Source organism: Meles meles, chromosome Y (assembly GCF_922984935.1).
Source record: "Meles meles chromosome Y, mMelMel3.1 paternal haplotype, whole genome shotgun sequence".
NCBI lineage: Eukaryota > Metazoa > Chordata > Mammalia > Carnivora > Mustelidae > Meles > Meles meles.
In genome coordinates, this window is record NC_060088.1 from 1,739,657 (window position 1) to 1,766,559 (window position 26,903).

The following is a 26,903-nucleotide window of genomic DNA, read 5'->3' on the forward strand; positions in this document are numbered from 1 at the left end:
GCTCGTATATATACCCCTGATGTAGCTTTCCTAAAGAAAATTTCATGAGCGATTGCTAAGGAACCACGTTCCCATCCCTATCCCTAGATGGTCTTTCTCCATATTGGAACTGTCACGCTCCAGGACCAAAGGATCCCACCCTGTATTCCTGTCAAATACATCTTTGGAGCCACTGCCTTTGACTCTATTTCCTTGCCTGCTACACCCCTGCAGAGAACAGAATAATTCTAAATAATGGGAAAAAAGCAGTTTTTCAAGAATTGCCCTTTACCTGCAAAATCACTCAAAATGCTCTTGCCCTGGAAAATAGGAGTATTATTATTGCCCAGTTATTTGGAAAATATTATTTTAATATCAAATGTACAATATATTGACCTTAAAAATACAGTAAAGCAGTCATGGGGATAACATGTGTCCTAGTTTCCATGAGCACATGTTGATAGGGGTTTGGATGGGGGAGACAGTTCCGGGCTTTTCCAGGAGGCTTTGGATTCAATGTGCAGGATCACGGCTTAGCTCTCTCCTGCCCTCTCCCCCAACTTCAGCTCTCAAGATAAACCCACCAACAAGGAAATCCAGCATCCCAGCCTTCCTCACCATTGGATTGCTGGAGAAGGTAATATAATAGCAGTTACTGAATTTGCTCAAGGACATATACGGGATTTGTTTTTACAATTGCATTTCCATGCCTGCTCTCGTGTATCCAAGTCTTGTAAAGACCAATAATTTATTATTTTTAATGAGACAGAAAGTATTTCTTTCTTTTTAGCCTCATCGTCTGATTGGAAAGAAAATATAACATGTCTTTATGTAAGACATTATATAAAAAGTGAGTTCCATTATATTAAAAAAAAAAAGTGAATTCCATATAAAATGGTAGCTGTATTGTATGGAAGTCGTATGTTACAAAAACATCAGTCCCTGTGGTTCTAAGCCCTTAGAGGGCAAGCTGGAGTTCTAAAGTGACAGGAAGTAAGTGAAAGATGGGTAGTCATTCTAGAACATTCTATCGTGTTAAGACTGCAACAGGTTAACTAGGGGACGCGTCTTCATCAAGGCAGCAAGGCACCGGTCCTCTCTATGGTTTATGTTCACTGAGCGCTCCTTAGGTCTGCTACAGACACACATCATGTCTTCAGGGTGCGCCCATCTCCTGAAAACGCCGGACAGGAGTAGGTAGCATGCTGTAAACGTGAATGAAAGTCCCCGGAGAGGCTGAACCATCCTTCCCATATCTGCATTGATCCTTTTGCTGGCAATCAGAGGTCAAAGTCAATATGAACCTGAAACCCAGCCAGGGGCCACCGTGCACCATGACAGATCAGTCAAGAGTTCTGACCAACCGGGCGCGGTGGCTTTCCTTACAAATGATGCTTTGTTCTAACTTCCCAAGCAATGGCCGTGGAGTCCGTGTCCTGGGAGGAGGCATTTCAGTAGACGTGGATATAAGTAGTCTTTGAGTCAGTGCCTAGGATGTTCTTTGCTGTGCACTTGTAGAAACCTGCGTCTCTGTGCGTGGCCTGCTGGATGGTCAAGGAGCCTTGGGGGTGAAGGAATCTGTTCCCATAGAGACGGGCCTGTGCCCCGGCGGTCAGGTGTGATTTGTCCGGCAGGTCCCAGGTGATCTCGGCTTTGGGAATCCCCATGGCCATGCAGTTCATCTTGACGGTGTTCCCGGGCCGCGTGTAGATGACGGGTGTTGGCTCACTGGTGATCCGGGGAGGATATGCTATCACGATAACTGGAAAGTTCATGACGGAGGGGCCGTACTCAGTGTCCACCTTGCACACGTAGGTCCCCCTGTCAAACACGGAGGCATCCCGGACCGTGAGGGTACCATTTTCCCAGAGGGAAAAGCGTCCCCGTGTTTGGGGGCCCTCTAAGAGCCTAGTGTTGGGAAGGGTCCAAGAGAAATGAGCCGGCCGGCCCCTTGGAGGAACGCAGGACAGCTGTAGGGTTTCCCCGTTGATGATGCTCACCAGATTGTGGTACTGGTTGCTGATCTCAGGTTTCACCCCCACCTTCAGAGAGACCAGCCTCTCTGTGTAGCCGGCGGAGTTCCGGGCCACGCAGCGGTAAGCCCCAGCATCCATGGAGGAGAGGCCACTGATATGCAACATGCCATCACCTTTATGGTAGAACCTCTGTAGCTGTTGGCCGCTCTGGAGCTCTGTCCCATTGGGAAGGACCCACAGCAGCGTGGGCGTTGGGGTCCCTGCGGCCGAGCAGTTGAGACTGATGGTGTGGCCGGCCATGGCGGTGATCTTCTCGCTGACTGGGTCGTGGAAGATGGGCTTCTCCAGGGGCTCCAAGACAGTGAGCTGAACAATCAGCCTGGCTTCCCCGCCCTCATTGCGGCCGATGCATGCCAGTTGCACAGAGTCACTCTTCCTGAGACTCTTGATGTCCAACGTGCCATTGCGATGGATGGTGATCCGGTTCCCATAGTATGGGGCTGGCAGAACCACGCCCTCGGCAAAGGCCCACAAGACTCTTGGGGTGGGGATGCCTTCTGCCTGACAGTCAATGAGTTTGCGGCTCCCGCCAGCAGCGATCTCCCGCACGGTGGTGATGGCATTGGGGTGCCCATTGATGGTGGGCGACTGGACGTTGACGTGAATCCAGACCGTTTTCCTGTCCTCCCCGGCGCTGTTCCTGACCACACAGGTGTAATTGCCGCTGTCTGAGCGCTGGGCTTTCTGTATGAGGAGAGTGCCGTCCTGATAAATCTGATACTTATCGGAGGAGGCAGGGATCAGCCTGTTGGTTGGAGAAAGCCACGTCACCCTGGGCGTGGGCTCCCCTTTGGCTTCACATGCCACGGTGACCACATCACCATAGGGGACCTGGACCACGGAGTATGTCTTGTTCCGGATGGCGGCGGGCTCGGTCACCACCTTGACCCGCACCCTCATCTCATCCTTACCAACCTGGTTTTCGGCAAAGCAGGTGTAATCCCCTTCCTCCCGCATGCCCACCTCGTTGAAGTAGAGTGTCCCATTGTTAAAAACAACATAACGCTTGGTACGGCCACCGCCGTCATCAGACTGCATAAAGGAGTTGACCAGGCTGCCATCCGGGAGGCTCCAGGAGATCTCGGGGTTGGGAAGCCCTGTGGCCACACAGTCCACTTTCAGGTCACCCCCGTAAAAGACCTTATGGTCATTCTCCTCCTTGTGCTCAATCTTGGCTGGTTTCATGACCACGTTCACCTTGAGCACGACAAAGTCATCTCCAACCTTATTCCTGGCGACGCACAGGTAATCCCCCGCATCTTTGTCCGTGATGGATTTCACCACCAGGGTCCCGTTGGCAAACACCTTGATTCTGGTGTCAAAGCTGACCAGAAAAGAAAAAGAGGAGAATGTCAGTCTCTCATACGTTCTATTCTGGCTTTAGGTCACTGGAATGAAAGGAAAAAATACAGTTCTCGGAAACTCTCTGGGTACATGGTTGCTACTGCAAAATGTCACATCGGTTCTGCAGCCTGGCCTGGGCACTGATTCAAGGATGTGAAATGCAGTCAAGGACATCCACCCCGTTAGTGTGGGTGTACATCCGTTGTGTATTTGCGTGGTGGTCAGGGCACAGCTTGTAGTAATGATAAAATCAGGCAAAATGCGACAGCCATGGAAAGAATGATTCTGAGTGAACCCAGTAAAGATGCACTTTTTCCTGAATAAAATGGTTCGGACACAATGTTCACCCTTGGCCATCTTGTATTATGTCATCTCCCATTACGAGGCAAGAGACTGCCAAGTGGCTACTCTATGCATCGTGTGATTGGAGTTATTTCCAGAGTTTTAATGCTAACATTGGGTTCTTGAGAACATGACAAGATTAGTGTGATTGTTCTTCTCTAGAACTTTTACCTAAAGCTGGATGACATTCACCAGGCAGCACCCCAAGTGGCGTTCCATTCCCCCACGTGAAATGATGACTATGCCCTTCTGGGTTGACTGAAAATCAAAAGATTTTCAGTTTAAAGGAGCCAATAATGGGGAGAATGATAGGAAGGTCTTCACTGTGCATGTGACCTTTTTCTAAAAGTTGGGGTGTCCTTGAGTGTCAGAATTCATGTTTTGAATAAGCGGCGAAAAGACTTGGGAGGTTCTTCCTTTGTAAGTGTCCAGGTTGAAAAATCTGAATTACACATCATGATGGTGATATTGGGGAAGGAGGGGGTTGAATTTAAATCCACAAATAGTTCCTAAACATTGCATTATTCTAACAGCATGGGTGGAACTGTGTTGCAGACCTACAGAAGAAGAAAAAGAAGAAGGGGGGGAGGAAAAAGAGAAAGAGAAAGAAGGAGGAGGAGGAAGAGGAGGAGGAGGAGGAGGAGGAGGAGGAGGAGAAGAAGAAGAAGAAGAAGAAGAAGAAGAAGAAGAAGAAGCAGCAGCAGCAGCAGCAGCAGCAGCAGGAGAAGCACGAGCAGGAGAAGGAGCAGAAGGAGAAGGAGAAGAAGGAAGAAGAAGAAGGAGGAGGAGGAGGAGGAGGAGGAGGAGGAGGAGGAGGAGGAGGAGGAGAAGAAGAAGAAGAAGAAGAAGAAGAAGAAGAAGAAGAAGAAGAAGAAGAAGAAGAAGAAGAAGAAGAAGAAGAAGGAGAAGAAGAAGAAGAAAAAGAAGACGATGAAGAGAAGAAGAAGGAGGAGGAGGAGGAGGAAGAGGAGGAGAAGAAGAAGTCTGCCTATGGTTGAATCGACCTGATTATTGCTACTAAAACACAAATAACACTAACAGTGACCAAATAAATGGTTTTGTTGGTTGAGAGTGCAAATCAAGTCAACATAAATCAGTAGGAGAGGAGCAGACACAGATATTTCCATGCGTCTTAGAGTTTAGGATCCAAAACTGTGTACAGTAGCTCATGTCTGCCAGCATTTTCAAACTTCAGAGTGGTGAGTCCAGCCTGGGTTGTAGTCACCCTCCATGGAGCGACCCAGCACCACAGACATGCCTATGTAACGCTAGGAACTAGCCTTCAAGAAAAGCTCCAATATCTGTGTTTTTAAATAGTCCCAATGTGCAGGCAAGGCATAGAGCCCACCCTTTTACAAAACTGACATGCGTTGTTTAATCACACGTTCCTAAGAATGTCATTAGTCAAAATTTATTAATAACGAAGCCGCAGAGACGGTGATTTATGACTTATGGGGAGATACTAGCCGAACGGCTCGCAATCGTAATGAGATCACATTCTCTTGCTGCCGTTCATTCAACACTGCCTGAGCCGTGCCAAGAAGAGTTGAAAACCGTTCTCCCCCACATGGCAGGACATCTGCTGAGCTGGGAGACAGTCCAGGGAAAACTGAGTACGTGGTATTTTGGATGGAGCATGCGAGGTTCACCAGGCACCGCCCAACTGTCTACAGTTACCACTCGGGCTGCAAGAAAGCATGTTTGCCTTGTTCCTGCATTCAGAAGAGACAGGGGAGGCCGGGCGCCACTGCTCAGAGCCCCTGAGTGCTGGCTTCCCTCCTGCCTCCTGGGTGGGACTGATGTCCACATGCACTCCTGCCTGAGCAGCTGAGCTGTGGATGCTGAAGACACAGCGTAAGCCAAGGCTTCTCCACCATGGCGCTGCTAATGCTTCCGTGATTCCATTTTGCCAACCAATGTCTCTGTGCCCTGTATCTTGAGACGGGTCATGAAGAGACATTGGTTCTTTTGGACCTAGTCCATGGTTTCTCAGCCTGATCACTGCTGACATCTGGGGCTGGATGACTCTCTGGGGTAGGGCGTCCTGGGTTCCATAGGGTGCTAAGCATTGTTCCGGCTCTCCACCTACCAGATGCCAGTGGCAGTCTGCACTCTAGTGTGACCACCAAAAATGTCCCCAGTCATTGGTGGGTGTTCCCTGGTGGTATATCTGTCTAGGTAAAAACCACTGCAATAGATAGATAGATGATAGATAGATAGATAGATAGATAGATAGATAGATGATGGATAGATGGCTGTACCAACAGATAGATGGATGGATAGATTCATAGATAGATAGAAAAGATGGATGGGTTGATGGATGTATGGATGGATATGTATATAGATGGGTAGATATGTAGCTGATGGATGGATAGATAGACATAGATAGAAGATAGATAGATGATAGATATATAGGATGGGTGGATAGACGGACCTATGGGTGGATAGATAGATGATAGATAGATAGAATGGATGTATGGATGGATAGATGGATGGATGGGAAGATGGACAGATAGATAAGAGGGATGGATGGTTGGATGGATGGATGGATAGATAGATAGATATGATAGATAAGATGGATGGATGGATGGATGGATGGATAGATAAGATGGATGGATGGATAGATAGATAGATAGATAGATAGATAAGATGGATGGATGTATGGATAGATATATAGATAGATAGATAAGATGGGTGTATGGATGGATAGATGGCTGGCTGGTTGGCTGGATGGATGGATAGATAAGATGGATGGATGGCTAGATGGATGGATGGATGGCTAGATACACAGATAGATAAGATGGATGGATGGATGGATGGATATATAGACAGACAGATGATAGATTGATGATAGATTAGTTGTCTTTCCTGCTAGGTCAGAGCATCTCAGCCTGGGCACTACCGGCATTTGAGTCTGAATGACTCTCTGGGGGGGGCATCCTGGACACGGAAGGGCTTTATACACCATCTCTGGTCTCCCCCCACCACATCCCAGTGGCACGCCCCCATTCCCTGACTTATGTCAATCAAAAATGTCTCCAAACATCGCCTAAGGTTCCCTGGGGCCAAAATCGCCCTCAGGGGTTGAGAACTAGTGCTCTAGGTTCCATACATGTGAGAATGGAAAGCACCGGATGAGAATCTGACTTTCTTTGCAGCCAAAATAAAGTGTTGGAATTGGTTGTGCCAACCCGGTGCCCTAGTCATGCCTTTAACCTTTTTGTGTTCAACACCCTTCCATTCTTAAGCTAAGGCCCTTTCACGATAAGATGTGCATCTGCCTCTGTGTATTGTTGGAATCAAGTAAGACACAGAGAAGGCAACCCAAATGTTGTACCTACTATTATCTCAACATACGATTAAAATATGATCATTAAAACCAAAGTTATTGACTCATTTTCCCCCCCTGCGGGGTGGGAAAGGACAAGACAAAGTCCCAGTGTTTGTTCCCAGTTTATAAAGATAAGATCTTTGGAGAAAGGCGCCCCTCCCCCACGTGGCACTCGGGGAATCAGTTCTGCGCGTCTTTGTCTCGGACACATATTCCCTTCTCTGACCCGCCCCGTGGAGAGGGTTCCCAGGATGGCCCCAAGGACGTTTTAGGATGCGGCCCCCAGCACCCAAAGGGGAAGAAGGTGCAGGAGCGCAGTGACCGATGGCGAGTCCGGAGCGAGCACATACCTGAAGAGCGAGTCCATCATGCGCTTGGATGGCAGTCGCCAGAGAATGCGCGGCCAGGGGTCCCCCGAGGCGCTGCAGTCCAGGCGGAGGGTCGCGCCATAGCGCACGTCGGTCCTCTGCGGGGAGGTGCCGGTGATGCGCGCGTTGGCCGCGGCGCGCTGCACGGTCAGCTGCACGGTCCTGCGCGCGGAGCCCACCAGGTTGGCGGCCACGCACTCGTAGCGGCCGCTGTCCTTGGGCGCCAGGTTGCGGATGTAGAGCGTGCCGTTGGGGAAGACGAACAGGTTCCCGTTGATGAACTGCGACGGGCGGATCTGGGTTCCGTCCCACAGCACCCAGCGCACGCTGGGCAAGGGCGCGGCCTTGGCCGTACAGTGGATGTGGATGTTGAGCCCCGGGGGCAGCGAGATGTTCTCCAGCTTCTCCTGGTGGATGACCGGCGGCAGGGCCGCCACGTGGAGGCGGATGGCCAGGCTGTCCGCACCCGCCGCGTTGCTGGCCACGCACTGGTACACCCCCCTGTCTGAGAAAGAGGCCTCTTTGATGGACAGGGTCCGGTTTTCGTGCAGCGTGATTCTGCCCTCCACGCGGGACACGGTCTGCCACACCCTCCTGTCCGGAAAAATCCAGGAGATCTGGGGAGCTGGGGTTCCCTTGGCCAGACACTCCATGGCGATAGTGTCTCCCAGGTACACGGTGACGTCCTGGTAGTGGGAGGCGAGGATCTGGGGCTGCTGCACAGTGACGGTCAGCAGGACGGCCATCCTGTCTACCCCGTGCAGGTTTTTGGCGGTGCACAGATACTGGCCTCGGTCCTGCACCTGCACCTTTCGGATGACAAGGGTCCCGTTCTTCAGGACCTCGAACCGTTGCACTCTGGTGTTGGGGGTCATGAGAGCACCTGCAAGACAGAACAGGTGGAGTCAGCTTCTGCGCAGACACACGCCTTTCAGGAGAAACCAAGGGGGACGACTATTAGTGAGGAAGCTGAATTCTCCCCTTTATGTCCCCAACAGCAACCGCAGAGACCAGCCCCACCTCCAACATGGAGAAGACAGAACATTCCCTTGCAACATTTTTAGCTCTTACGCCAATGCCCCCTTCAAACAAAAGGCAGCTGGCGTGGATTTTGTGGAGTGTTCTGGAAGCTGCCATGAGGCCAAAGCCTTCCCCAGGGGACCTCCTTGTCACTTCAGCTCCTAGAGAGGCAGGCTTGCCTCCCTGGAACAGGTGTTGACCTCCTGAGGTCCCCAGGCCTGCAGCCACTGCCCACCTCTCCCCAGCCAGGCTCTGGCATCCAGCACAAGCCAGCATGAACAGGTCTTTCACTGCCCATTGTGACCGAGCTGGACGCCAGCTTCTACAATCCAGGGCCTGGGCTTCTCTCTCTCTCCCGCCGTCCTCCCTGTGTTGTATGACACATCTCCTTGGGGGCTCTGCCAGAGAGGATCTGTGCTAACCAAGTGTTCCTGATGCTTGGACATCTGGGTCATACTGACCTTGGTGGGAGGGTGGCCCCTTCCAGAGCGAGGCAATTCCTATACTCAGGAAGCCATTCACCTTCTACATGCAAAGCAAGCGACACAGAGTCCACACCCCCACTGCCTTGTCTGTGGGGCTCTCCCACATGCCCAGGCACCTGCCTTCATCTTCCCAGGGCAGGTCCTAGGGAAATAGGGGAGCGCTTGTGCTCCAGAGGCCACTGAAATCATTCCAGCCAGCCGGCGCTAAATCTGCTCGCCCTGCCTCGCCTGTTTCTTCTCACAGAAACCACAATAAAGGTTCCCGTGAATGTTTCCCCCTCTCCCTCTGCCTGCCGACAGACCCCCGTCCTCCCCTGTGTGGTCCCCTCCTCGCGGAGACTGAAAAATAAACGGTCTTCTGTGGCAGGCATTTCCTGATGGGCTGGCTCAACCTTTCTGAAGAATAACAAGTCCCAGATTTAAAAACTGGAAAGCCCTGAGCTATAGCATTCTCTTCCTCTCCCACACAGCTGGGTTCCGGGGTCCTGCTTCCACCGCCAGCCACTGAGTGAGCTCTGGTAAGCTCCCTCTGCTGCAGCCGGCAGGAGAAGCTGATTCGTGGTGAGGCACGGAAATGCATGTGTATGTCGCATGAAGGGGCATGGCCCCGGATGCTCTGGTATCCCACAAGGTATAGAAAACCCTACAGATTAATACAAACGGGATTTCCCAGTAGAGAAACAAAGGCACCATCCTTTTAGCATGAAAACCCCGTGGTGCTCCCCATCCGCTCCTTCGAGCAACATTCCATCTTAAATCATTATGAAAACCTATGACATCAATGTCGAGCTGATCAAAGACGTCCGTAATTCCCTGTGGCCCAGAGCCTCTGCTGAACTTTGGAACATTGCCAACGCGGGTGAGATAAGCCTAAGCAAAGAATGCACAGGTCCCTCAAGTGCTATGAGCATAAATCATCCCTGTATCATCAAAATGGAAAAGAAGAAAAAAAAAAAAAACCCTCTGATCAGAATCCAGGCCTCAAGGATATGGCCGTGTTCATGGTGCCGAGAAGAAAAGGAAAGGGGACAAGGTAGAATTTTCACAGAGGCTGTGGCTTCTCAGATGGTACTTTCCTCTGTTACTTGGCAATTATTTGGACATTCAAAAGAGATGGTCATTTTTACAAAGCCAAGTGCTCTTTGGACATCCCAGAGTTCCAAGTATAGGTCATTGTTACGGGCTGAATGGTGTCCTGCCAAAATTCATACACTGAAGTCCCATCCCTTAGGATCTCAGAATATGACTGTTTGGAGATGGGATCTTTCAAGGGATAATGAAATTAAAATGAGGTCACCGAGGTGCACTGTAATCCAAGATGACTTGTGTCCATATAGGAATAAGGGATGAGGACACAGACTGCACAGAGGGACGACCACGAAAGGACAAGGGGAGAAGATGGGGTCTATGAGCCAAGGAGAGAGGACTCAGGAGGAACCAGCCTTGGCCCCACCTGGATCTCAGACTCCCAGCCTCAGCCCCGCCTGGATCTCAGACTTCCAGGCTCCAGGCTGCATTGCTTTGTAGGGCAGCTGAAGCAAATTAACGTGGGCATATCTCTAGGTTCCAATCAAAGTGATGTCTGATGAACCCAGTATAAGCTGCTTTACTTCTGGCACCAGTGGAAGGGCAAGGGGGATCTGCTCACTCCTCCTTACCCTCATGGTACCCCACATGGGTGGTGGAAAACTTTCATGCCAGGCTTCTCTGGGAAAAGGTCAGTGGCTCCTTCATGAAACGTTCCCCAGCCTACGTCATTCCCTACCCAAAGAACCTATGACGTGTCTCCATAGTCCCATTAAAATATCATATACTTTAGAGCTGAAGGAAGAGCTCTCGGTCCTTACTTCCTATCCCCTTTAAGGCATATCCTTGTATCTAGGTTCAGGTGTCCCCTTCCATTCCATCCATCTGTCCTTTGCCCAAACCCTATAGCTTTTCCTGGGGTGACAGACTGAAGGAACCTCTTTCTACAAGAGTTCCAGTTAAAATGCAGACATGTAAATACCTTACCTGTAGAAAGCTTTGTCCAGGTAATGAAAGGTGTGGGCTTCCCCGTGGCCTCACACGGGAACACAGCATCTGTCTCCGCAGTGACCGACACAGTCTGAGGGGATTTGGTGAGGATTTGGGGCTTTTCCCCAACCGTCCAAAAGTTGGATGCAGGGGGTCCTGCAGCAGAGAAGAGCTTTGAACTGCTCTGATGGAAGCTTCTGGAAGGCTGGCCAGAAGACGCCATGAGGGGGATGGAGCTCCGGGTGGAGTAGACCACAGGAATGTTCTGTGAGTTTGTGGAGGTTGGCCCCGTGGCCTGGGGTGCGTGCAATAAAGGAGGTGCTGGCGGACCAAAGTCCACGTGGATGATGCTCTGAGAATGTATCCTATTGTAGGGACCTGGGTTGACTTTTCTCTCTCTTACCACGGCGGCAGGAGAGGTAGGCGTCTGGGGCTTCAGAGTAACTCCCAACTGCGGGAAAGACAGAGTCCTATTGAAAAAGAAAGGGAATCTTCCATTGGGATGATGGGGAACTCTTGCACTTGGAAGCTTGCCAACAGGGTCTCTGAGATCCGGGATGTTGTTGTTCCCAAGCACTTTGGAGTTGCTGTTGAACCGGTCCATCCCTTGGTCAGTCAACTTAGTGGGGAAGCCAGGTTTGGGCTTATGCACTGGAACAACGGGAGTTGTCGTACTTGGTAATCTTGGAGTCGTCAACTGCTTGTTCTCTGGCAAAACCCTTGAAGGATACACCGTTATTCCTGGTTTGTTGGTCAAGTGACGTGGGGGCTGCAAAGTTACAAAGAGTCTAAAGGAGCCTTCTGTGGCCGTATGTGGTGGTCGCACTGTTCCCCTAGGCGGGATCGGTTTGGCAGGAATTCTGACTGGCTGGGGGAACATTTGGACCCTCCCGCTCTGGTGGTTACCATCACGGCTATGTGGAGGACTGTTTGGGGTCTTTCCACCCAAGGCTTCCTTTTCCAACTGCTGCTTTGGAGCTGGGTTAAATTTATCCTGGTTGGAAGAAGGGGTAGATAATTCATTTGGTGTCCATACATGTTGAGTTCCCTCATTATGCACTGGGGGTGCTTTGGCTTCTGGGATCCCCACGTAATTCAAGAAAACATTTTCCTTGGAATCTGTTGATGTTGGAGGTGTCTTTGAGGGAAGAGGTGTGGGCTTTGTGAAGGTCTGTACCAAAGACACAAGAGTAGTAGCCAGAAGTGGGGATGCTGTCTTCTCCATCAGAACAGGAGTTGGGGTGTGATGCCGAGGTCTAATTTCAGCTGGAGTGCTTTCGTGATGATCTTGAGCATGGATGGTGGTCTCTGCCTTACTTGAAGATGGTTCTACTTTTATGCTTGAGACAGTGGTTGAAACAACCTCTTCTTCTGGTTGAAACAGTGTAGAGGCTGCAACGGATGGTGGAGACTCAGAAGGAACACCTAGGTCCTCCACCTGTTTAAGAAAGGGTGAGTCTGTAAAGGTTTCCATGGAGCTGGTAACAGGTATGTCTGTCTGAAGCCTCCCAGGCTGGTCTACCCTTGGTGTATTCCAGTGTGAGGTTCCTGGAAAGCCAGAGGGAGCCGATTGCTCCTGAAATTCTCCCACGGTGGAGAACTCCGAGCCAGGAGGTAATGTGGCATTAGAGAAGGAGTAGTCAGCAACTGAGCTGTCCGTTTTATAGTCCTTGATGTTTGGGACACCATGATTCTTCATTTCTTCTCCATCCCATACAGGCTTAGGGATGACTGGAATCGTCTCTTGGAATTTATTGGATGCTAAGTGTCTTTTAGTGGTAGTTGTCCCAGAATCTTCCACTGAAGCTCTCCCATGAGGATCCCCACTTGTCAGGGAAATGGTGGTCGATGAGAGTACAGTGTCCGAACCAGGGGCAATGGCGTTTGCATGTTTGTTTTCCAGAGAAGGGCTGGGCATGGTTGCAGAGGCTGGAGAGCTCACCGTAGAAGTGAAATACCGATGTTTATTTGGTCTCTTCCCGTGTTTCCTTCGTGGGGTCCCCTTGGACATGGGCTCTGCCTGCTTCTCCATCTCCGACTGCTTGGGGATACCAACGGTGCTGTCAATCCAAGATTTTGCTCCCGGCGTACTCCACACGCGGTCTGGAGCCTTTCCTTTGGGTGCTTGAGTAGGTCGAGTAGAAAAAGCCTCCACTGGGGCGAAAGTCGTGGGCACAATCTGTTTATGGCGGTGTCGGAATCTGTGGGGGCGAAACCTCCTCCTCCCATTGGGTCTCCTTCGAGAAGGTTGAGTGGTCAGCTCCAGAGGCGACGTGGCCTTCTCGGTTGGGATCAGTGCTGCTCCCGTGGTGGTGACTTTGTCAAAGAGAGCACTGAGTGTGGTTTCCCTGGGATGTTTAAAGGGAGTGACACCATTCACTCCCAAGGCCGAGTCAAGAAGAGTAGTAGACCCAACATGCTTTCCCATACTCTCAGGACTTTGGGAGTTCGTGGGGTCTCTCTCTGGCATCTGTCCTTCCTGTAGGGCCTCGGAATTCTCCTCTGTGCCCTTTTCAATCAACAGGTTGCCTTGAGTGCTCAAAGCACCTTTCACAAAGTGTCTATCGTCTGTTTCTCCCTGTGGATGTCCTTGTGGTAGAGCATCTGTCTCCCCCAACGTGAGACCTCCTATGGGTTCTGATGTCCTGGACTCATCAACCCATAAAACGGTGGTGGGCAGGAAGGGAGTGGAGGTCAGCTCTTCCATGTTCTCTGTGTCTGGTTGTGGGTTAGTCTCCAAATCTGGGGGCATATATGGTAGAGTCTCGGACTCAGCCAAAGAGACGGCATCCAACGGAGACTCATACTCATTTGACGTAGGCTCTGGAATGGATCCAGCATCTACCGGAGGCCAGCTCTCTGTGGCTGTATTTTCACCGGGGGACTCCTCAGAGACCAGGTCTAGGGTTTGCCGAGTAGAAGACGACTCATGAGGCATGAGTGTTGGGGTGCTGGCTGTAGCCCACTTTGGGTCAACTTCCACAGGAGTTGTATCCTCAGTGTTAGAAAAGTCATGGTCAATGGGTTCTTTCCGATGTGTGCTTGTCACTTTGGGCTCAGAAACAATTCCTCCATCCTGTCCACTGTCCAGTCCCATCTTGGTTGAGGACACAGTACTGGAAACCTGATCCTCCTCGCCGAACAGAGACGCATCTGCTGAGGTTTCTTCGGCACTGGTTGTGGTCCAGGCAGGAGATATCGAGGGAGGAGGAACAGCAGGCAGAAGGGGTATCACTTCCGGACTCACGGATGGAGGAGTGGTGGTTTGAATGACCTGGGGTATTTCCGTTCCCTTTGGGAGATTTTTCCCACGTACTCTGGCTAAAATATCTGCCCAGTGTTCTGGATTAATCTGTTTGTTTGCCATGTTTATCCTTCGCCTGGACTCAAACACTCTGCGACCTTCTGCGATGTTGGTCTCCGGTTCTTTTTCAGAATTCTTCCAGGGTTTGAGTTTTCTTCGCCCTTTCTTGGGTTTCTTACCTCCGGTGGTGGCCTTGTCTTTTGTTTTGATGAAGACCTCTTGGTCCTTTGTGTCTAGACCACTCCTTGAAGTGTTCTCCTCATCTCCTATGCCTGAACTGCCTTCGTCCTCCACGACATCTCCTAGAACTCTGGAAAGAGTCTTCCCATCTGGGTGTCTGCCCTTTTTGGATGACCTGCCAGATCCTTTCTTGTTCACCGTGACCCCCACGGTAAAATGATCTGCCCCATGCTGATTGACAGCCACACATCTGTAGTAACCGCCATCGCTGACTTGGACCTTTGGGATGGAAAGAGTTCCATTTGCCATCATGTATGCATGTGAGCTGTTGGCCGAATTATTAATTATCCGTTTGTTTGGAAGAATCCAGCTGAGCTGGGCTTCAGGGATAGCCAGAGCACTGCAAGGCAACATCACGGGCTCCCCTGGGTTCTTCTGAATTGTCACCATAGGACCATCGGATGGCTGCGTGGCAGGTGGTTGGACAAGGACCCTGTACACCATCCGGTCCATTTCATCCCTCACTTGAGCAATGCACTGGTACAAACCCGAGTCTGACTGTTCTGTCGATTTGATCCTCAGCCAGCCACTGGTGAGGATGGAGAACTTGCCATTTTCGTCCTCCATGGGTGCTTTGAGGACCGAGCCATCTGGGAGGACCCAGAAGATGGACGGACTCTCAGAAGCCTTCACGTTGCAGCTCAGCTGGCATGGGCTCCCTTCCAACAGAGTCTGAGCTCTCTGCACGGCTCTGTTGGGCTCAATCATCACCCAGCTTCTGCTCCGAGACTGCCTTGCCTCTTTGGTGGGTATTGTTAACGCATAGTGGGAATAATAGGAGAGCAGCACCTTTTTGGCCGTACTCTGACGTCGGTTGAGCTGGAGATCTATGGTCGGCTGCATGACCCATTCCGGTTCTGCGACAATGTGGGCTCTGACGCCCGTGTAGTAGAGGGCATCGTCATCCACATCTTGCCTGTACTGGTAGGTGACCTTGGGGTCTTTGCTGAGCATGAGTTCTTGGTTCAGCCTCACAGGGACCTCACTGTAATAGGCGATGAGTTTCCACAGCTTCTCATAGTTTTCCCGAGTCATCGGACACTCAAAGTCCAAGGCAACTGTTGCGTTTATGTCAATCTCTTGAGGGTCCGTCTGGTTCAAGTGAATTTTGTACACATCCATTGGCTTCTTGATGTCGCAGACCAAGTTCACTGTGTTCCCGTGCTCATCGGTCATGTTCAAAGAGATGTTCCACGGGGGGAACTGGAAGGTCTCCAGAGAAAGTTGGCTGTCACCGTCGTCTTCTAGTTCCTCCTCCTCCTCGTTGTTCCTGCTCGTGTTCTGTCGCAGAGGGGACTCTATGGAAGGCTTCAGACAGGGAATGTCCTTCAGCTTGTGAATCTCTTGTTGGTGCAGTGTGGGGGGACTGGAGCACATGGCACATAACTGACCACCTTCGTAGGCTTTGTCCTTCTTACACTTCAGAGTCCCTAAAACAGATAACCAAACACATCCTATAAGTTAATGAACCCTAAAGCAGCATGCCTTGTACACGGCCAGAGGACAAAGACTCTGTGTGTGTCTTTATGTCCTCAGTGCATGTCCATCAGGATTGAATACCTTACATCTGTGCCTTCACCAATGACCTTAAATCCCTTTATCCCAGTGTGGTAAGGAACTACCGTTTTTAGAACTACTTGGCAATGAATAATGAATACTTCTTTCAAAAGTATTTTTTTAAAAGCAATTCTACTCACACACATTGTACAATTTACCTTCTCTAAAGGTCCAAGAGAATCTACATAAATTCAACCAATGAAAATAGTTCAGGTGGAAGGACCCACTTTTGCCACGAATCACACCGTATGTACCTTTTATAATTCTTTTTCTGTTGCTATAATTTTGCATTTCAGGCAGTATCTATATTTTGGATTCACATTCTACTCTTGGCTTCCACTCAGTCCTCCGACCCATTAGTGATACAATGACTTGGCCTAGACCCCATTTGATCTCGCTCTACCCCATCATCCATGGCCTAACCCACGTGTAGGTTTCTGTCAACAGCCATGATCCATTGATGGCTCCCATATGTGCTTCTCCAGTCAACACACATCTTATGAGCTCCACACCCAATTTTCTACTTGACATGTCTATTGCAAAGTCCCAAAGTCTCCTCCAACTAACATTTGCAAGACCAGGTTATGTTCTCTCCCTGCTCCAGACCTAGATGCTCTTTCTACACCAATCAATGGAACCACACTTTCTTGCATTAGGAAAAGGAGAAAACTACAGTCCTCTTGATATCTGTCTTCTTGTTTTCATTCCCACTGGGAATAAACCAGTCAAAGGGCCATCATCGATGACTTGGAGGCACATGAAAGTGGGACATAAGGTGTGTGTGTAGGAAGGTCCTAGATGGGCACAAAACAAGAAGCTAAGTAGAAATTGAGGACAGCAAGACCTCTTAAACGTGGTGATTTAAAAAAAAATTTTTTTAAGATTTTATTTATCTGGAATTGAGAGAGAGCATGAGCTGGGAAAGGGACAGAGGGAGAAGCAGACTCCCCACCAAGCAGAGAGCCCCATGTATGGCTCCGTCCCAAGACCCCACGATCATAACCTCAGCTGAAGTCAGATGCTTAACCTACTGGGCCACCCAGGCGCCCCAAGAGAGGTGATGTTTTAACAAAGCTCTGAGCGCTGAAACTCAGCCAGATCCTGGTCAATCTAGCAGATGTGTGGTCTTCGTGGGTCCAATGACCCTGAGTGGACAATAAGTTTGGAAGGTGTGAGGAAGCAAACGGACTGCAGTGTGGCTACAGTGAGTGACTAAGTGGAGGACTCGCATGTTGGAGAAGAGGGGACACAGTTGTGGAGGAACTCCTATGGGACTGTAGGATGGTACGTTCCATCCCAGGAGCAGTGGGAAACCAGGGGACTTTTAAGTAGCAGTGGGGCAGGATCACATGCTTCCTGTGACAATTTGTTCTGACAACTGTTCTGTGCGGAGTTGTTGGAAGTTGGGGTCACCAAGGCTGCAAAGACCTGCCCAGAAGGCCCGACTCTCCTCCTAGAGAGAAGAAAGAAGCTGGACCCAGGTTGGGGGCCACAAGGATGGACATGAACCAACAGACCTGGGATATGGTAAACCTAATGGGATCAAGGATGGGTTTCAAGTTGTGGCTTGAGAAAGGGGATAAAGGAAAGACAAAAAAAAAATCTTCCTTATTTTGAATCAAAATCTATCATTTTTGCAATATCTACACAGGTTTTTGTTTTCTGGATCAAGGCAAAACATCCCTCTCTCCATTCTTTTTTTTTTTTTTTAATAATTTATTTATTTGACAGAGAGAAATCACAACTAGGCAGAGAGGCAGGCAGAGAGAGAGGAGGAAGCAGGCTCCCCGCGGAGCAGAGAGCCCGATGCGGGGCTCGATCCCAGGACCTTGGGATGACCTGAGCTGAAGGCAGAGGCTTTAACCCACTGAGCCACCCAGGCGCCCCCTCTCTCCATTCTTAAGAGAATAACGTCCTAGCCACTGCTGGCTTTCCCTCTTCCAAACTTCCTTGAACACCTCCTCATGGGTCAGGGATGCACAGAAAGACCCCATTTAGCTGTAACCCAAAGCTGCATATGACATTCCAGATATCGAACCAAAGACAATGGTGGTCAACTGTATATAACTGATTAAATGATCTTGACTTTAGATTTCATGGAAGGATACATCTATTATGGAACAGGGATGACTTAACATCAAGGTTGTACACTTTGCATGAATGCCCCCCCCCCCCATACTGATTTGGTGATGGACCCTTCACAAGATAAAGCAACGTCAGAATACCAGAGAGCGGAACCTTTCCAGAAGGGTCAGGAATGTGCCGCGGGGAGCCACGATCGCTCTGCCCTCCTCTCTTACCTTTCCATTTGGCGTCCCACTCCAGAAGCCACTTCATCTCACAGTCGCATGACCACGGGTTCCCGTGCAAGTAAAGATTCTCCAGGAGTGGCATGTTCTGCAGCATCCCCGTGGGCAGAGTCCTGATCATGTTGTCTGCGAGGTACAGGTGTCTTATGGTAGAGAGTCTGAAATAATCCAGAAACGTCAACGTGGAGAACGTGCCGGGATGCAGCTGGTGCAGCCTGTTGCCCTCTAAGTGGAGCAGCCTCAGGGCTGTCAAGCCATTGAAAGCTTGTGGGTGGATAAATTCGATCTTGTTGTGGTCGATGTGCAGCCTCATTAAGCTCCAGAGTCCCTGCAGAGTCTGTCCCGTGACCACACGCAGCTTATTGTAGCTGAACTTGAAAACCTGCAGAGACAGGGGTGGAGTGGAAAATCCTGTTTATAATTTACAAAGCCACAAGCAGAGAAAGAAACCAGAACAACGGGCAGGGAATAATGACACGATGCTGGGTTTGAACCTGAAAAAAAAATGGCAATTTTATTAATCGTTAGGGAGCATTAGGTCGTACCCACTTTTCATTAATGGTCTGCTATTACTGGTGTGAATTTACCTGGAGGGAGCTGAGGTCTCGTAAAGCCCCGTCGGGGATGCTGGGGATGTCATTGCCGTGAATCATGAGGAGCTCCAACTTGGTCAGTCCCGCAAATGAGGTTTCTGACAAAGCCTGTATACTATTAAATCTAAAAGAAAAAGAAAGATAGTAATGGGATTAAGAAATGGTAATATTAATTGGATTAAGAAACAGTGAATGCTTAAATCCCATATGGGAAAGATTCTGCAGCCTGCCCAGGAGCAAGTTAGCAAAATGTTGACTCTGAGGTCTACGGGTGCCATTCCCAAAGTACAGTTGTTGCCCTCTGTCCATGTCTGTTACCAAGGCCAAAAGGGAAGTGATGCATTTTTATTCACCTTCATTCCATTCAGGGATATTCTCTGGGTATTTTGACTAAGAACATGCTCATGGAGTTAGAGACAATTTTAGGGAAACAACTAGCATTCAGATTCTAAAGGAAGTTGGTCCAAGTGGCTCTTCCTTGGAAACTTGCTCTGGGAACTGTCAGCAATGATGAAATGATACAAGGGCTGTTGAATTTAGAGAATTAGCATGAATGCAAAGAGGTAGCTTGGGGAGTAGCTTTGCATCATAAAATAAGAGAAGGGGGCATTCCGGGCTATAAAAGACCAAATGAAAGAGCTGACCACTCAACACACCAACACCATATTTCACAAGCACACGTGGCCAATTCTGATGGGTTCTCTGAATTATTGGTAAACGTTCTGCTGTGTTTTGGATTTTGTGTTTGCATCCACATGGGTTAAAGATGCTTCCTTGGCCAATCTGAACTCTTCATTGCTACATTATTGGTAGCACAAGGGGCTCCCCACTGTCAACACCTGCAGAAGGGGTTGTGAGGGGAGTGGAGGGTAGTTACTTTGTACCACTCCTTCTGCTGAAATAGAACACATCTATTCTGACATTCTGTGTGATTTCTCCCTATTCCCTGGATAGAAGGAAACAGACCCATCCATCCATGTATCATCTATCTAACTATCCATCTATCCATCTATCTATCATCTATCTAACTACCCATTTATCCATCCATCCACTGATCCATCTACGCCTCCATCCACAAATCTATCAATCCATTCATCTCTCCGTCTATCATCTATCTAACCATCCATCCACTGATTGACCCATCCATCCATCTATGATTTATCTATGTACGTATCCATCTTTTGGCTTAATCTATCCATCCATCTAGCCATCCATCCATCCATCCATCCATCCATCATCTGTGTATCTATCCATCCATTCATCCATCCATCCATCCATCCATCCATCCATCCATTATCTGTGTACCTATCCATTCATCCATACATCTGTCCTTCCCTCCCTCCATCCATCTATCCATTATCTGTGTACCTATCCTCCCATTCACCCATCCATCATTTATCTATCCATCCATCTATCTGTGCATCTGTCATTTATCTGTCTACTTGGCCATCTATGTATCTATCTATCCATCTATGTTAGTGGTCTCTATCCATCTATCCACCCACCCACCCATCCATCCATCATATGTGTATCTATCCATCCTTTCATCCACCCATCTACCCATCCATCCATCCATCCATCCATCCATCTATCTCTGCATCTATCATTTATCTGTCTACTTGGTCATCAATTTATCTATCTATCCATCCATGTTAGTGATCTGAACTGGGTGGTCTTGCCTCTAGGGGACATTTGGCAATATCTGGGGTCATCTTTGGCAATCACACCTGGGAAGGTGCTACTGGCCTCTAGTGGGGAGAGATCAAGCATGCTACTCAACACCAGGCAAACAGGACAGCCCCACATCAAAGAACCATCCTCTGCAAAATGGAAACAGTGCCCCAAATACCAGTAGACTGAAGTTGAAAAACCAGAGTCTGACTCAAGATGGGAGAGTCAATGAACGGAGGCACTGCCCCACTCACTTACTATTTAGGATTCCACAGTGAAATTTGTCTGGGATGGTGAACCTAACAGGGCATGTATGGCAGAATCTAAACTCCTAAGCAGACCCTGAGTTCTAGCTGTAGTAGAAGTCGCCCTTCTTCCCCAACCCCCAGCCATGAAACGCCCAATGACAGTCTCGTGAACTTGGAGATGAATTTTCAGAGGAAGTGCTGAGTACAAGGGTGACGTTATTGATTGAAACGAAAACGTGCCATATGGATTCCTGTTATCGATGAAGCCAGATGGGAGTAATATATGTGGGCACAGGGAGGGAATTCCTTAACGGGTTTTCTTTTTTCCTTTAATATCATGCAACAACATCTCAAAGGACTATCGCCATCAGTAGGAAGAGAAAGTGTCTTGATATCTTTGTTCTGGTCCCGTGGCAATGCTTTTGGGGAGACCATCATTCGTAGACTTTACCATTTAGAGTTGGTTTGAATGCAACCCATGGAAGCTAGGTTCTAACTGAGAAATGAAGTTTCACCTGCACAAAATATTTCCATGTAAAGACAAGTAGAGGGAAAACATCACAGAAATTGTAAGTGTGGTATATACGGCTTCACAAGCCGTGGTCTAGTGGTGTTGCTAGGATCAAGCCATCGCATCATTAACCTTGTGGTTAACTTATGGAGGCATGTGGCATCTTTCCCACCATGGTTCCCAACATGACAGCCCAGGGAAAATGCTGATGTCCCTCCGGCCCAGACCCTCAACACACAAGTGGCACATTCATGCCTTTGGGGCGGGACGCACAGTGGGAAACCCCTCTCCCCCATCACCCCTGATCTCACACTTTCTTAGGGACTCTTTGAAGGCCTGTTGGACTATTCCTTCAACCCCGTGCTCTGCCAAGGGTTCAGACTTGTGGGACACAGTGGTGAATCACAGTCGTATGGGACAATATGCTGAGAGTGGCTCACGAGAGCCACGATCCCGAGACAGAACCACGACCAGAATCAGCAGGCACAAGAAAGAAGGGGAATCCCAGATGAATTCCATTTTCCTTTCTACAAACGTAGCACGGTGCATCCTTCCCTGTTTCATACTGGTCCTAGCTCCTCATCCTTTCCTCTCCCTCTCATTTCACAAGTCATGTGCCCCCATAGAACTGTAAGGTTGTCAAGGGAACCTGGTTTAGGATTAATATCTCCTCTTCTGGGAAAGATGAACTGCTTGCCCTACTACGCTATTGTTACCGTGGGCTGGATTTTTAGATAATCCAATCATAGGGTCTCTGAAGATTTTATTGAGAAAACTATGCAATGATCTATTCCCTTCAATTAGGGAAATTCCTATCTCACTGTCTTAATTCCCATTTTCTTCTTCTATTGCTACTGGCCTTTATAAGTGCAAGAAGTGGGGGTTTTTTTTGTTGTTTGTTTTCTGTTTGTTTTTTTAAACTCTGTGCTATAAGTTGTCCAAGCATATATACAATTATCTGTTCATCGATTCAGTTTTGGCCACTTCATGTCACCCAATTTTCCCATCAGTAGCCAGTCCTCAAATCCTAAATTATTTTTGTTGTTTTGTAGGTGGTAGAAAATGGCTCATGCATTTTTGTGGAGGAAGCTCAAATAATTGTTGATAAAGTTACATGTGTGTACCTATAATTCATCTCAACTAATATTGATGTGTAGAAATCATTTCTGCATAAGATATGGAATTTTAAAATATGAAAGTTCTGCCTGAAATGCTGCATAAAAATGTCTTTTAAAATATATTCGTATTTTAGGGGCGCCTGGGCGGCTCAGTGGGTTAAGCCTCTGCCTTTGGCTCAGGTCATGATCTCACGGTCCTGGGATCGAGCCCCACATCGGGCTCTCTGCTCAGCGGGTAGCCTGTTTCCTCCTCTCTCTCTCTCTGCCTGCCTGCCTACTTGTGATCTCTCTCTCTCAAATAAATAAATAAAATCTTTAAAAAATTAAAATATGTTCATATTTTAAAAAGGCAAAATCTGCCGGAAATCTCTCTTTCCCCAAGGTCCCAATTACATCATCCAGATAACTTACAGAATCTCAGAACTGTGCGATTTATTTTCAAACTATTTTTAATAGCTTCTGAAGTCTATTTCAGCAAGCCTACTTACATATTTACGTGTGTGCCTGATGCATTCTGTTCATATCTACTATGTTGAAAAATAACTTATGGAGAAAAATCTTTGGGCGCCCTAAAGTTGTTCTGGATGCTTGGTTATTAGGCCTTATGAGAGTGGTTGCAGCTGATGGATACATTCAGATAATCGCCCCCCAAAGGACTACAGATAGCAGAGTCCATCACCCTCCAATTCTGCCCATCTCGAGGTACAGAATGCTCAACAGAGAGACCCAGAAAGGCTATATCCGTTTGCATTTACATTAATGCACATACATGTATGAAAAAACAAAGAAAAAACAAACAAACAAAAAACCCCACCACGCAGGCAAAGAGGCTGAAACCGTTGAGTAAGAATGTGGTACAAACCCCAGATTGATTCTTTCCACATGTTTAGAAATCCCGGCGGGCACAGAAGCCAGGGAGCGAAATGTGCAGTGGACCTCGCTGGGAACGTAGCAGGTGCAGGGGTGAGGACAGGCCAGCGTGGGTCGAGGATGCCCCCAGAGCAGGATCAGCACCACGGAGAGGGCTGGCCAATGCGCTTGCGCTGGCATCTTGTCCCGGGGCCTTGTTCCTGGACACCTGTTGGGGAACCACACAGGGAATCCCGATTATGGCCACGTAAGTCTTAGGCTCAGCAAACGTTGTTCCAAGTGTGCACTGTCGTTTGGACCTTCCCAAGACAGCCTGTGGTATCCTTTAGGGACACAAGCGATCCTAGCCAAGACGCACGAAAATTCCTTTCCTCATCTTCCACCCGTTAACTTTAATCATCACATAGGATGCTACTGCGAACTGCGGACTTTCACACGAGGATTTGGAGACCTCCGTCTGCGATGAGCGAGAGTATGGGATACACACACACACACACACACACACACACACACAAATATATATATACATCGGCCCGTATATACCTATGAGCGTATATATTTGTATATATGTGAAGAGAGGAGAGATACATTTATGTTTCCATAACAATAAGGTGATTAAAATAACTATGTATCCACGTCTAATGTCAATTCCGAGCCGTTACATTGTGTCCATATTTGAATTAAAAAAAATACTTCTCAAGAGGGTCATTATTAACAATGTTCCCTTTTGTAAAATGACATGACTTGAAGTTTTCACTGTATCTTCTGAAAGTGTTTCAAGAGTTTGCATTCCCTAACGCAGAATGCATTCCATTATATGCGGGTTTCTGTACTATCCTTATCCTTATCCTTATCATCATCATTATTTTTTTTTTTTCTTGGAAGAACCACAGGGTTGCAGTGATACAGCGTCGTTGTTCATCGGGGACACAATTTGTAAAATCTGACATTAAATGGCGAGGGGAGAAACTACCTGGTGACGTTATGTTCAGGCAAAGGAAAGCAATCCGTGAAGTCATACACACAAAAATGGAAACGCTCGTATATTTCCAATACAGGCGGCCTCAGCGGTCTCATTTAGAATACCCGTGGTTGTTTACTTTTCTCCAGCCCTGGCCATCCCTTTGTCAGCTTATAGGCTTGCCATCTGTTGAATGAAGTTTCCTTAAAAATAGTGACGCCCGTGGAAAGTAAAGTGCGCGCCGCAGAAACGCGGCTGCCCTGGGCTAGTGCTAAGTGCTGGTACCAAAGTCATCCGCGCACACAAGCTACGCGCCGCCAAAGCCTGGAGCTTTTCCATCCGAGAAATACATATGCGCTTAAGCCCGCGTGCGTCCTCTCTCTGAGCGGACGGTGCAGGCAGCCCAGCAAGAGGGAAATTCAGGCTCCACCTCTGCGCTCGGGGGCGAGACGGTTCCTGCAGCCCAGCCGACTGTAGCCTCTCGGTCCGCCTGCGCGCTTGGCCTCGGCGCTGGGCTCCCCCGCCCGCGCCCACAATGCGCGCTGTGCCCACCGGTGGCCTGCGCTCTTGCCAGGCTCTCCCCGGAGACCGAGAGCGCGTGCCCCAGGGAAACCCAGGCCTGGCGCCGCGGGAGGAGGTGCCCTGAGCCGGCAGGACCGCGGGGGCCCGCGGGGAACCCGAAGAGCCTGGGCCGGGGGGGGGGGGGGGGCTAGCCGGCGCCGCGGCTCTGCGCCCTGGCCGGGTTCCAACGCCGCTCCAAGGGAAAGATGGGCTTTCCCGGAACGCAGCTCGGGTGGCCCTGCTGAGACCCGAACACCAGGAGCCACCTCTTCGGGGAGATGACTTCTCCAGCTTCCGTGCGGCTCAACCCCTAGCGGGCCGAGGGTCTCCCCCCTTGGCGAGAGGAAGAGGAGGAAGGGGGGGGGACTTCAGCGCAGGGCGCCGAGGAACTCGGGGGAGGCCCCGCAGCTGTGCTGTCCCCTCCAACGCAGGGCGGGCTCGGTTTCCCTTGGGGGTCTCCCGGGCCCCTCCCTGGAAACCAGGTCGGAATGAGGTCGCCAGGTCAGGGAGGGAAGGGGTATGGGAGAAAGGGATCCACCCTCAGGATGCGGTTTCTCTCCTGCCTCCACACTGGTAACTCAGCCTCAATGCCAGGCGTCTCTTCTCCCTCTCGCCCCCGCCCAGCCCTTGCCTAAGCCGACCCCCAACTCCATCCCCCGCGGGCGCCCAGGCTGCCCTTGGTCCTCACCTGTCCTTAGGAAGCCGCGACACACGGGAGCGGGACGCCCTGAGCATCCGCGGGGCCGGGGCGCGCGAGTCACCGCCGGGGGTCCGCCGGGGCCATGCCCTTCCCGGGCCGGGGGCGAGGCAGCGAGGCTTCCCAGCTCGGCGCGGCGAGCCGGCTCCCTTTTATTCGCGTCGCCGAGAGGCTTCCCCGAGTCCACGCCTCGGCCCACCCCCACCCTGCGCTGCCCCACCCCGGGGAGACCGGGCGCGGGCCCGAGCCAAGGGACCCTGGCCGCGCGCGCTCTGCGCTCAGCCCTCCTCGCGCCTCTTCATTGCGCCTCGGCCGGGGAGGGCACGCCTCGCCTCCTCCGGCTGGAAGAGCGGCCGCGGCCCAGCGCGCAAGGCTTTGGGGTTGAGTGTTCCTGGTCCCGGAGGCAGCCCGGAGACCAGGGGCAGAGGGAGAGGCAGGGAGCGCGCGGCGAGCAGCAGCACACGGTACGCGCCCGGAGCACGCTTCCTAGCAGGGCTGGAAGGACGCTTTCTTTCTTCTCGGGGAAGCGAGAAGGAGCAGGGTTTGCACTCCTCCGGGCGCGACGGAGTTTTGTCTGGCAGCTTCCCGGCACCCGTGTGCAGGCGGGAGCCGACTGCGCCCAGCCGGCAGCCCCCAGCCCCCCGCTGCAGGCCGGGCTGCAACGTGAGACCCGCCGCCACGCCCTCCCGCCTCTCCTGTTGCTCCTGGACGCCGGCCCCTCTGCAGCCGCCAGGGTCCTGCTGCCAAAAAGATGGAACCGCGCTCCTCCCGCCCGAGGAGACTGCGGGGGAAGCGTCAGGGCGCAGAACCGTGGGGAGCCTCGGGGAGCTAGCTGGGGGACATGGGAACGACCTGGGGAGAGCGCACGGGACAAAAACTGCAGAGCGTGGTGCGCCTATAACCCAGAAGGGCAGGAAAGAGAAGGCCATTTGCCTTCCAGAAGGAATCAGACAGGAAGGGCTCAGGTAAGTAGAGCCATCAGCGGAGGACCCCCGACCCGCCCTGGGGCAAAAGGACAGAGCCACTGAGAAGAGGACCCAGAAAAGGCTGCCCAAGCGCCAATAGCCAGGAAAGGAACATTCCAGAGGTTGTGGCAGAACCTGACGCGGCCTGCACTCTGCCCAGGGCTATTAGGAGGTGGCCCCAAACGAGCCTGGGGCTGAGTTGCTTCGGATGCATGGAGTCTGGGCTGCCTCAGTTTCTCCTAAGAAGCGCAGCGTCCAGAATTCCTCTCTGCCCCTTGCCCAGGGTGGTGCCCACAGAGTAGGTCTGCAGGAGGCACTGTTTCCTGAATGCGTTGATTGCCGTGTTCTGTCGTGTTCATTTTCAACCATGTGCGATG

General features: G+C 50.3%; 1 protein-coding gene across 1 annotated transcript; it reads right to left on the reverse strand.

Annotated features, from left to right (window-relative positions):
- Nucleotides 1–338: 338 nt before the first annotated feature.
- LOC123935856 (matrix-remodeling-associated protein 5-like) lies at nt 339–26,188 on the reverse strand. Its single transcript, XM_045996697.1, has 7 exons — nt 25,553–26,188; nt 23,335–23,550; nt 18,919–19,048; nt 18,323–18,713; nt 10,919–15,895; nt 7,383–8,283; nt 339–3,339 (listed from the first exon to the last, which is right to left on the reverse strand). The coding sequence occupies exons 1-7, from the start codon at nt 25,597–25,599 to the stop codon at nt 1,431–1,433; spliced, it is 8,571 nt and encodes a 2,856-aa protein (XP_045852653.1). The 5' UTR covers nt 25,600–26,188; the 3' UTR covers nt 339–1,430.
- Between the last annotated feature and the right edge of the window lie 715 nt (nt 26,189–26,903).

Coding starts and splice junctions, on each gene's coding strand:
- LOC123935856 (XM_045996697.1), bottom strand. CDS start 25,599: ATGCTCAGGGCGTCCCGCTCCCGTGTGTCGCGGCTTCCTAAGGACAG. Junction 23,551..25,552: donor TCGCGGCTTCCTAAGGACAG/GTGAGGACCAAG, acceptor GTTCCCCAACAG/GTGTCCAGGAACAAGGCCCC. Junction 8,284..10,918: donor CTGGACAAAGCTTTCTACAG/GTAAGGTATTTA, acceptor TCTGTCTTGCAG/GTGCTCTCATGACCCCCAAC.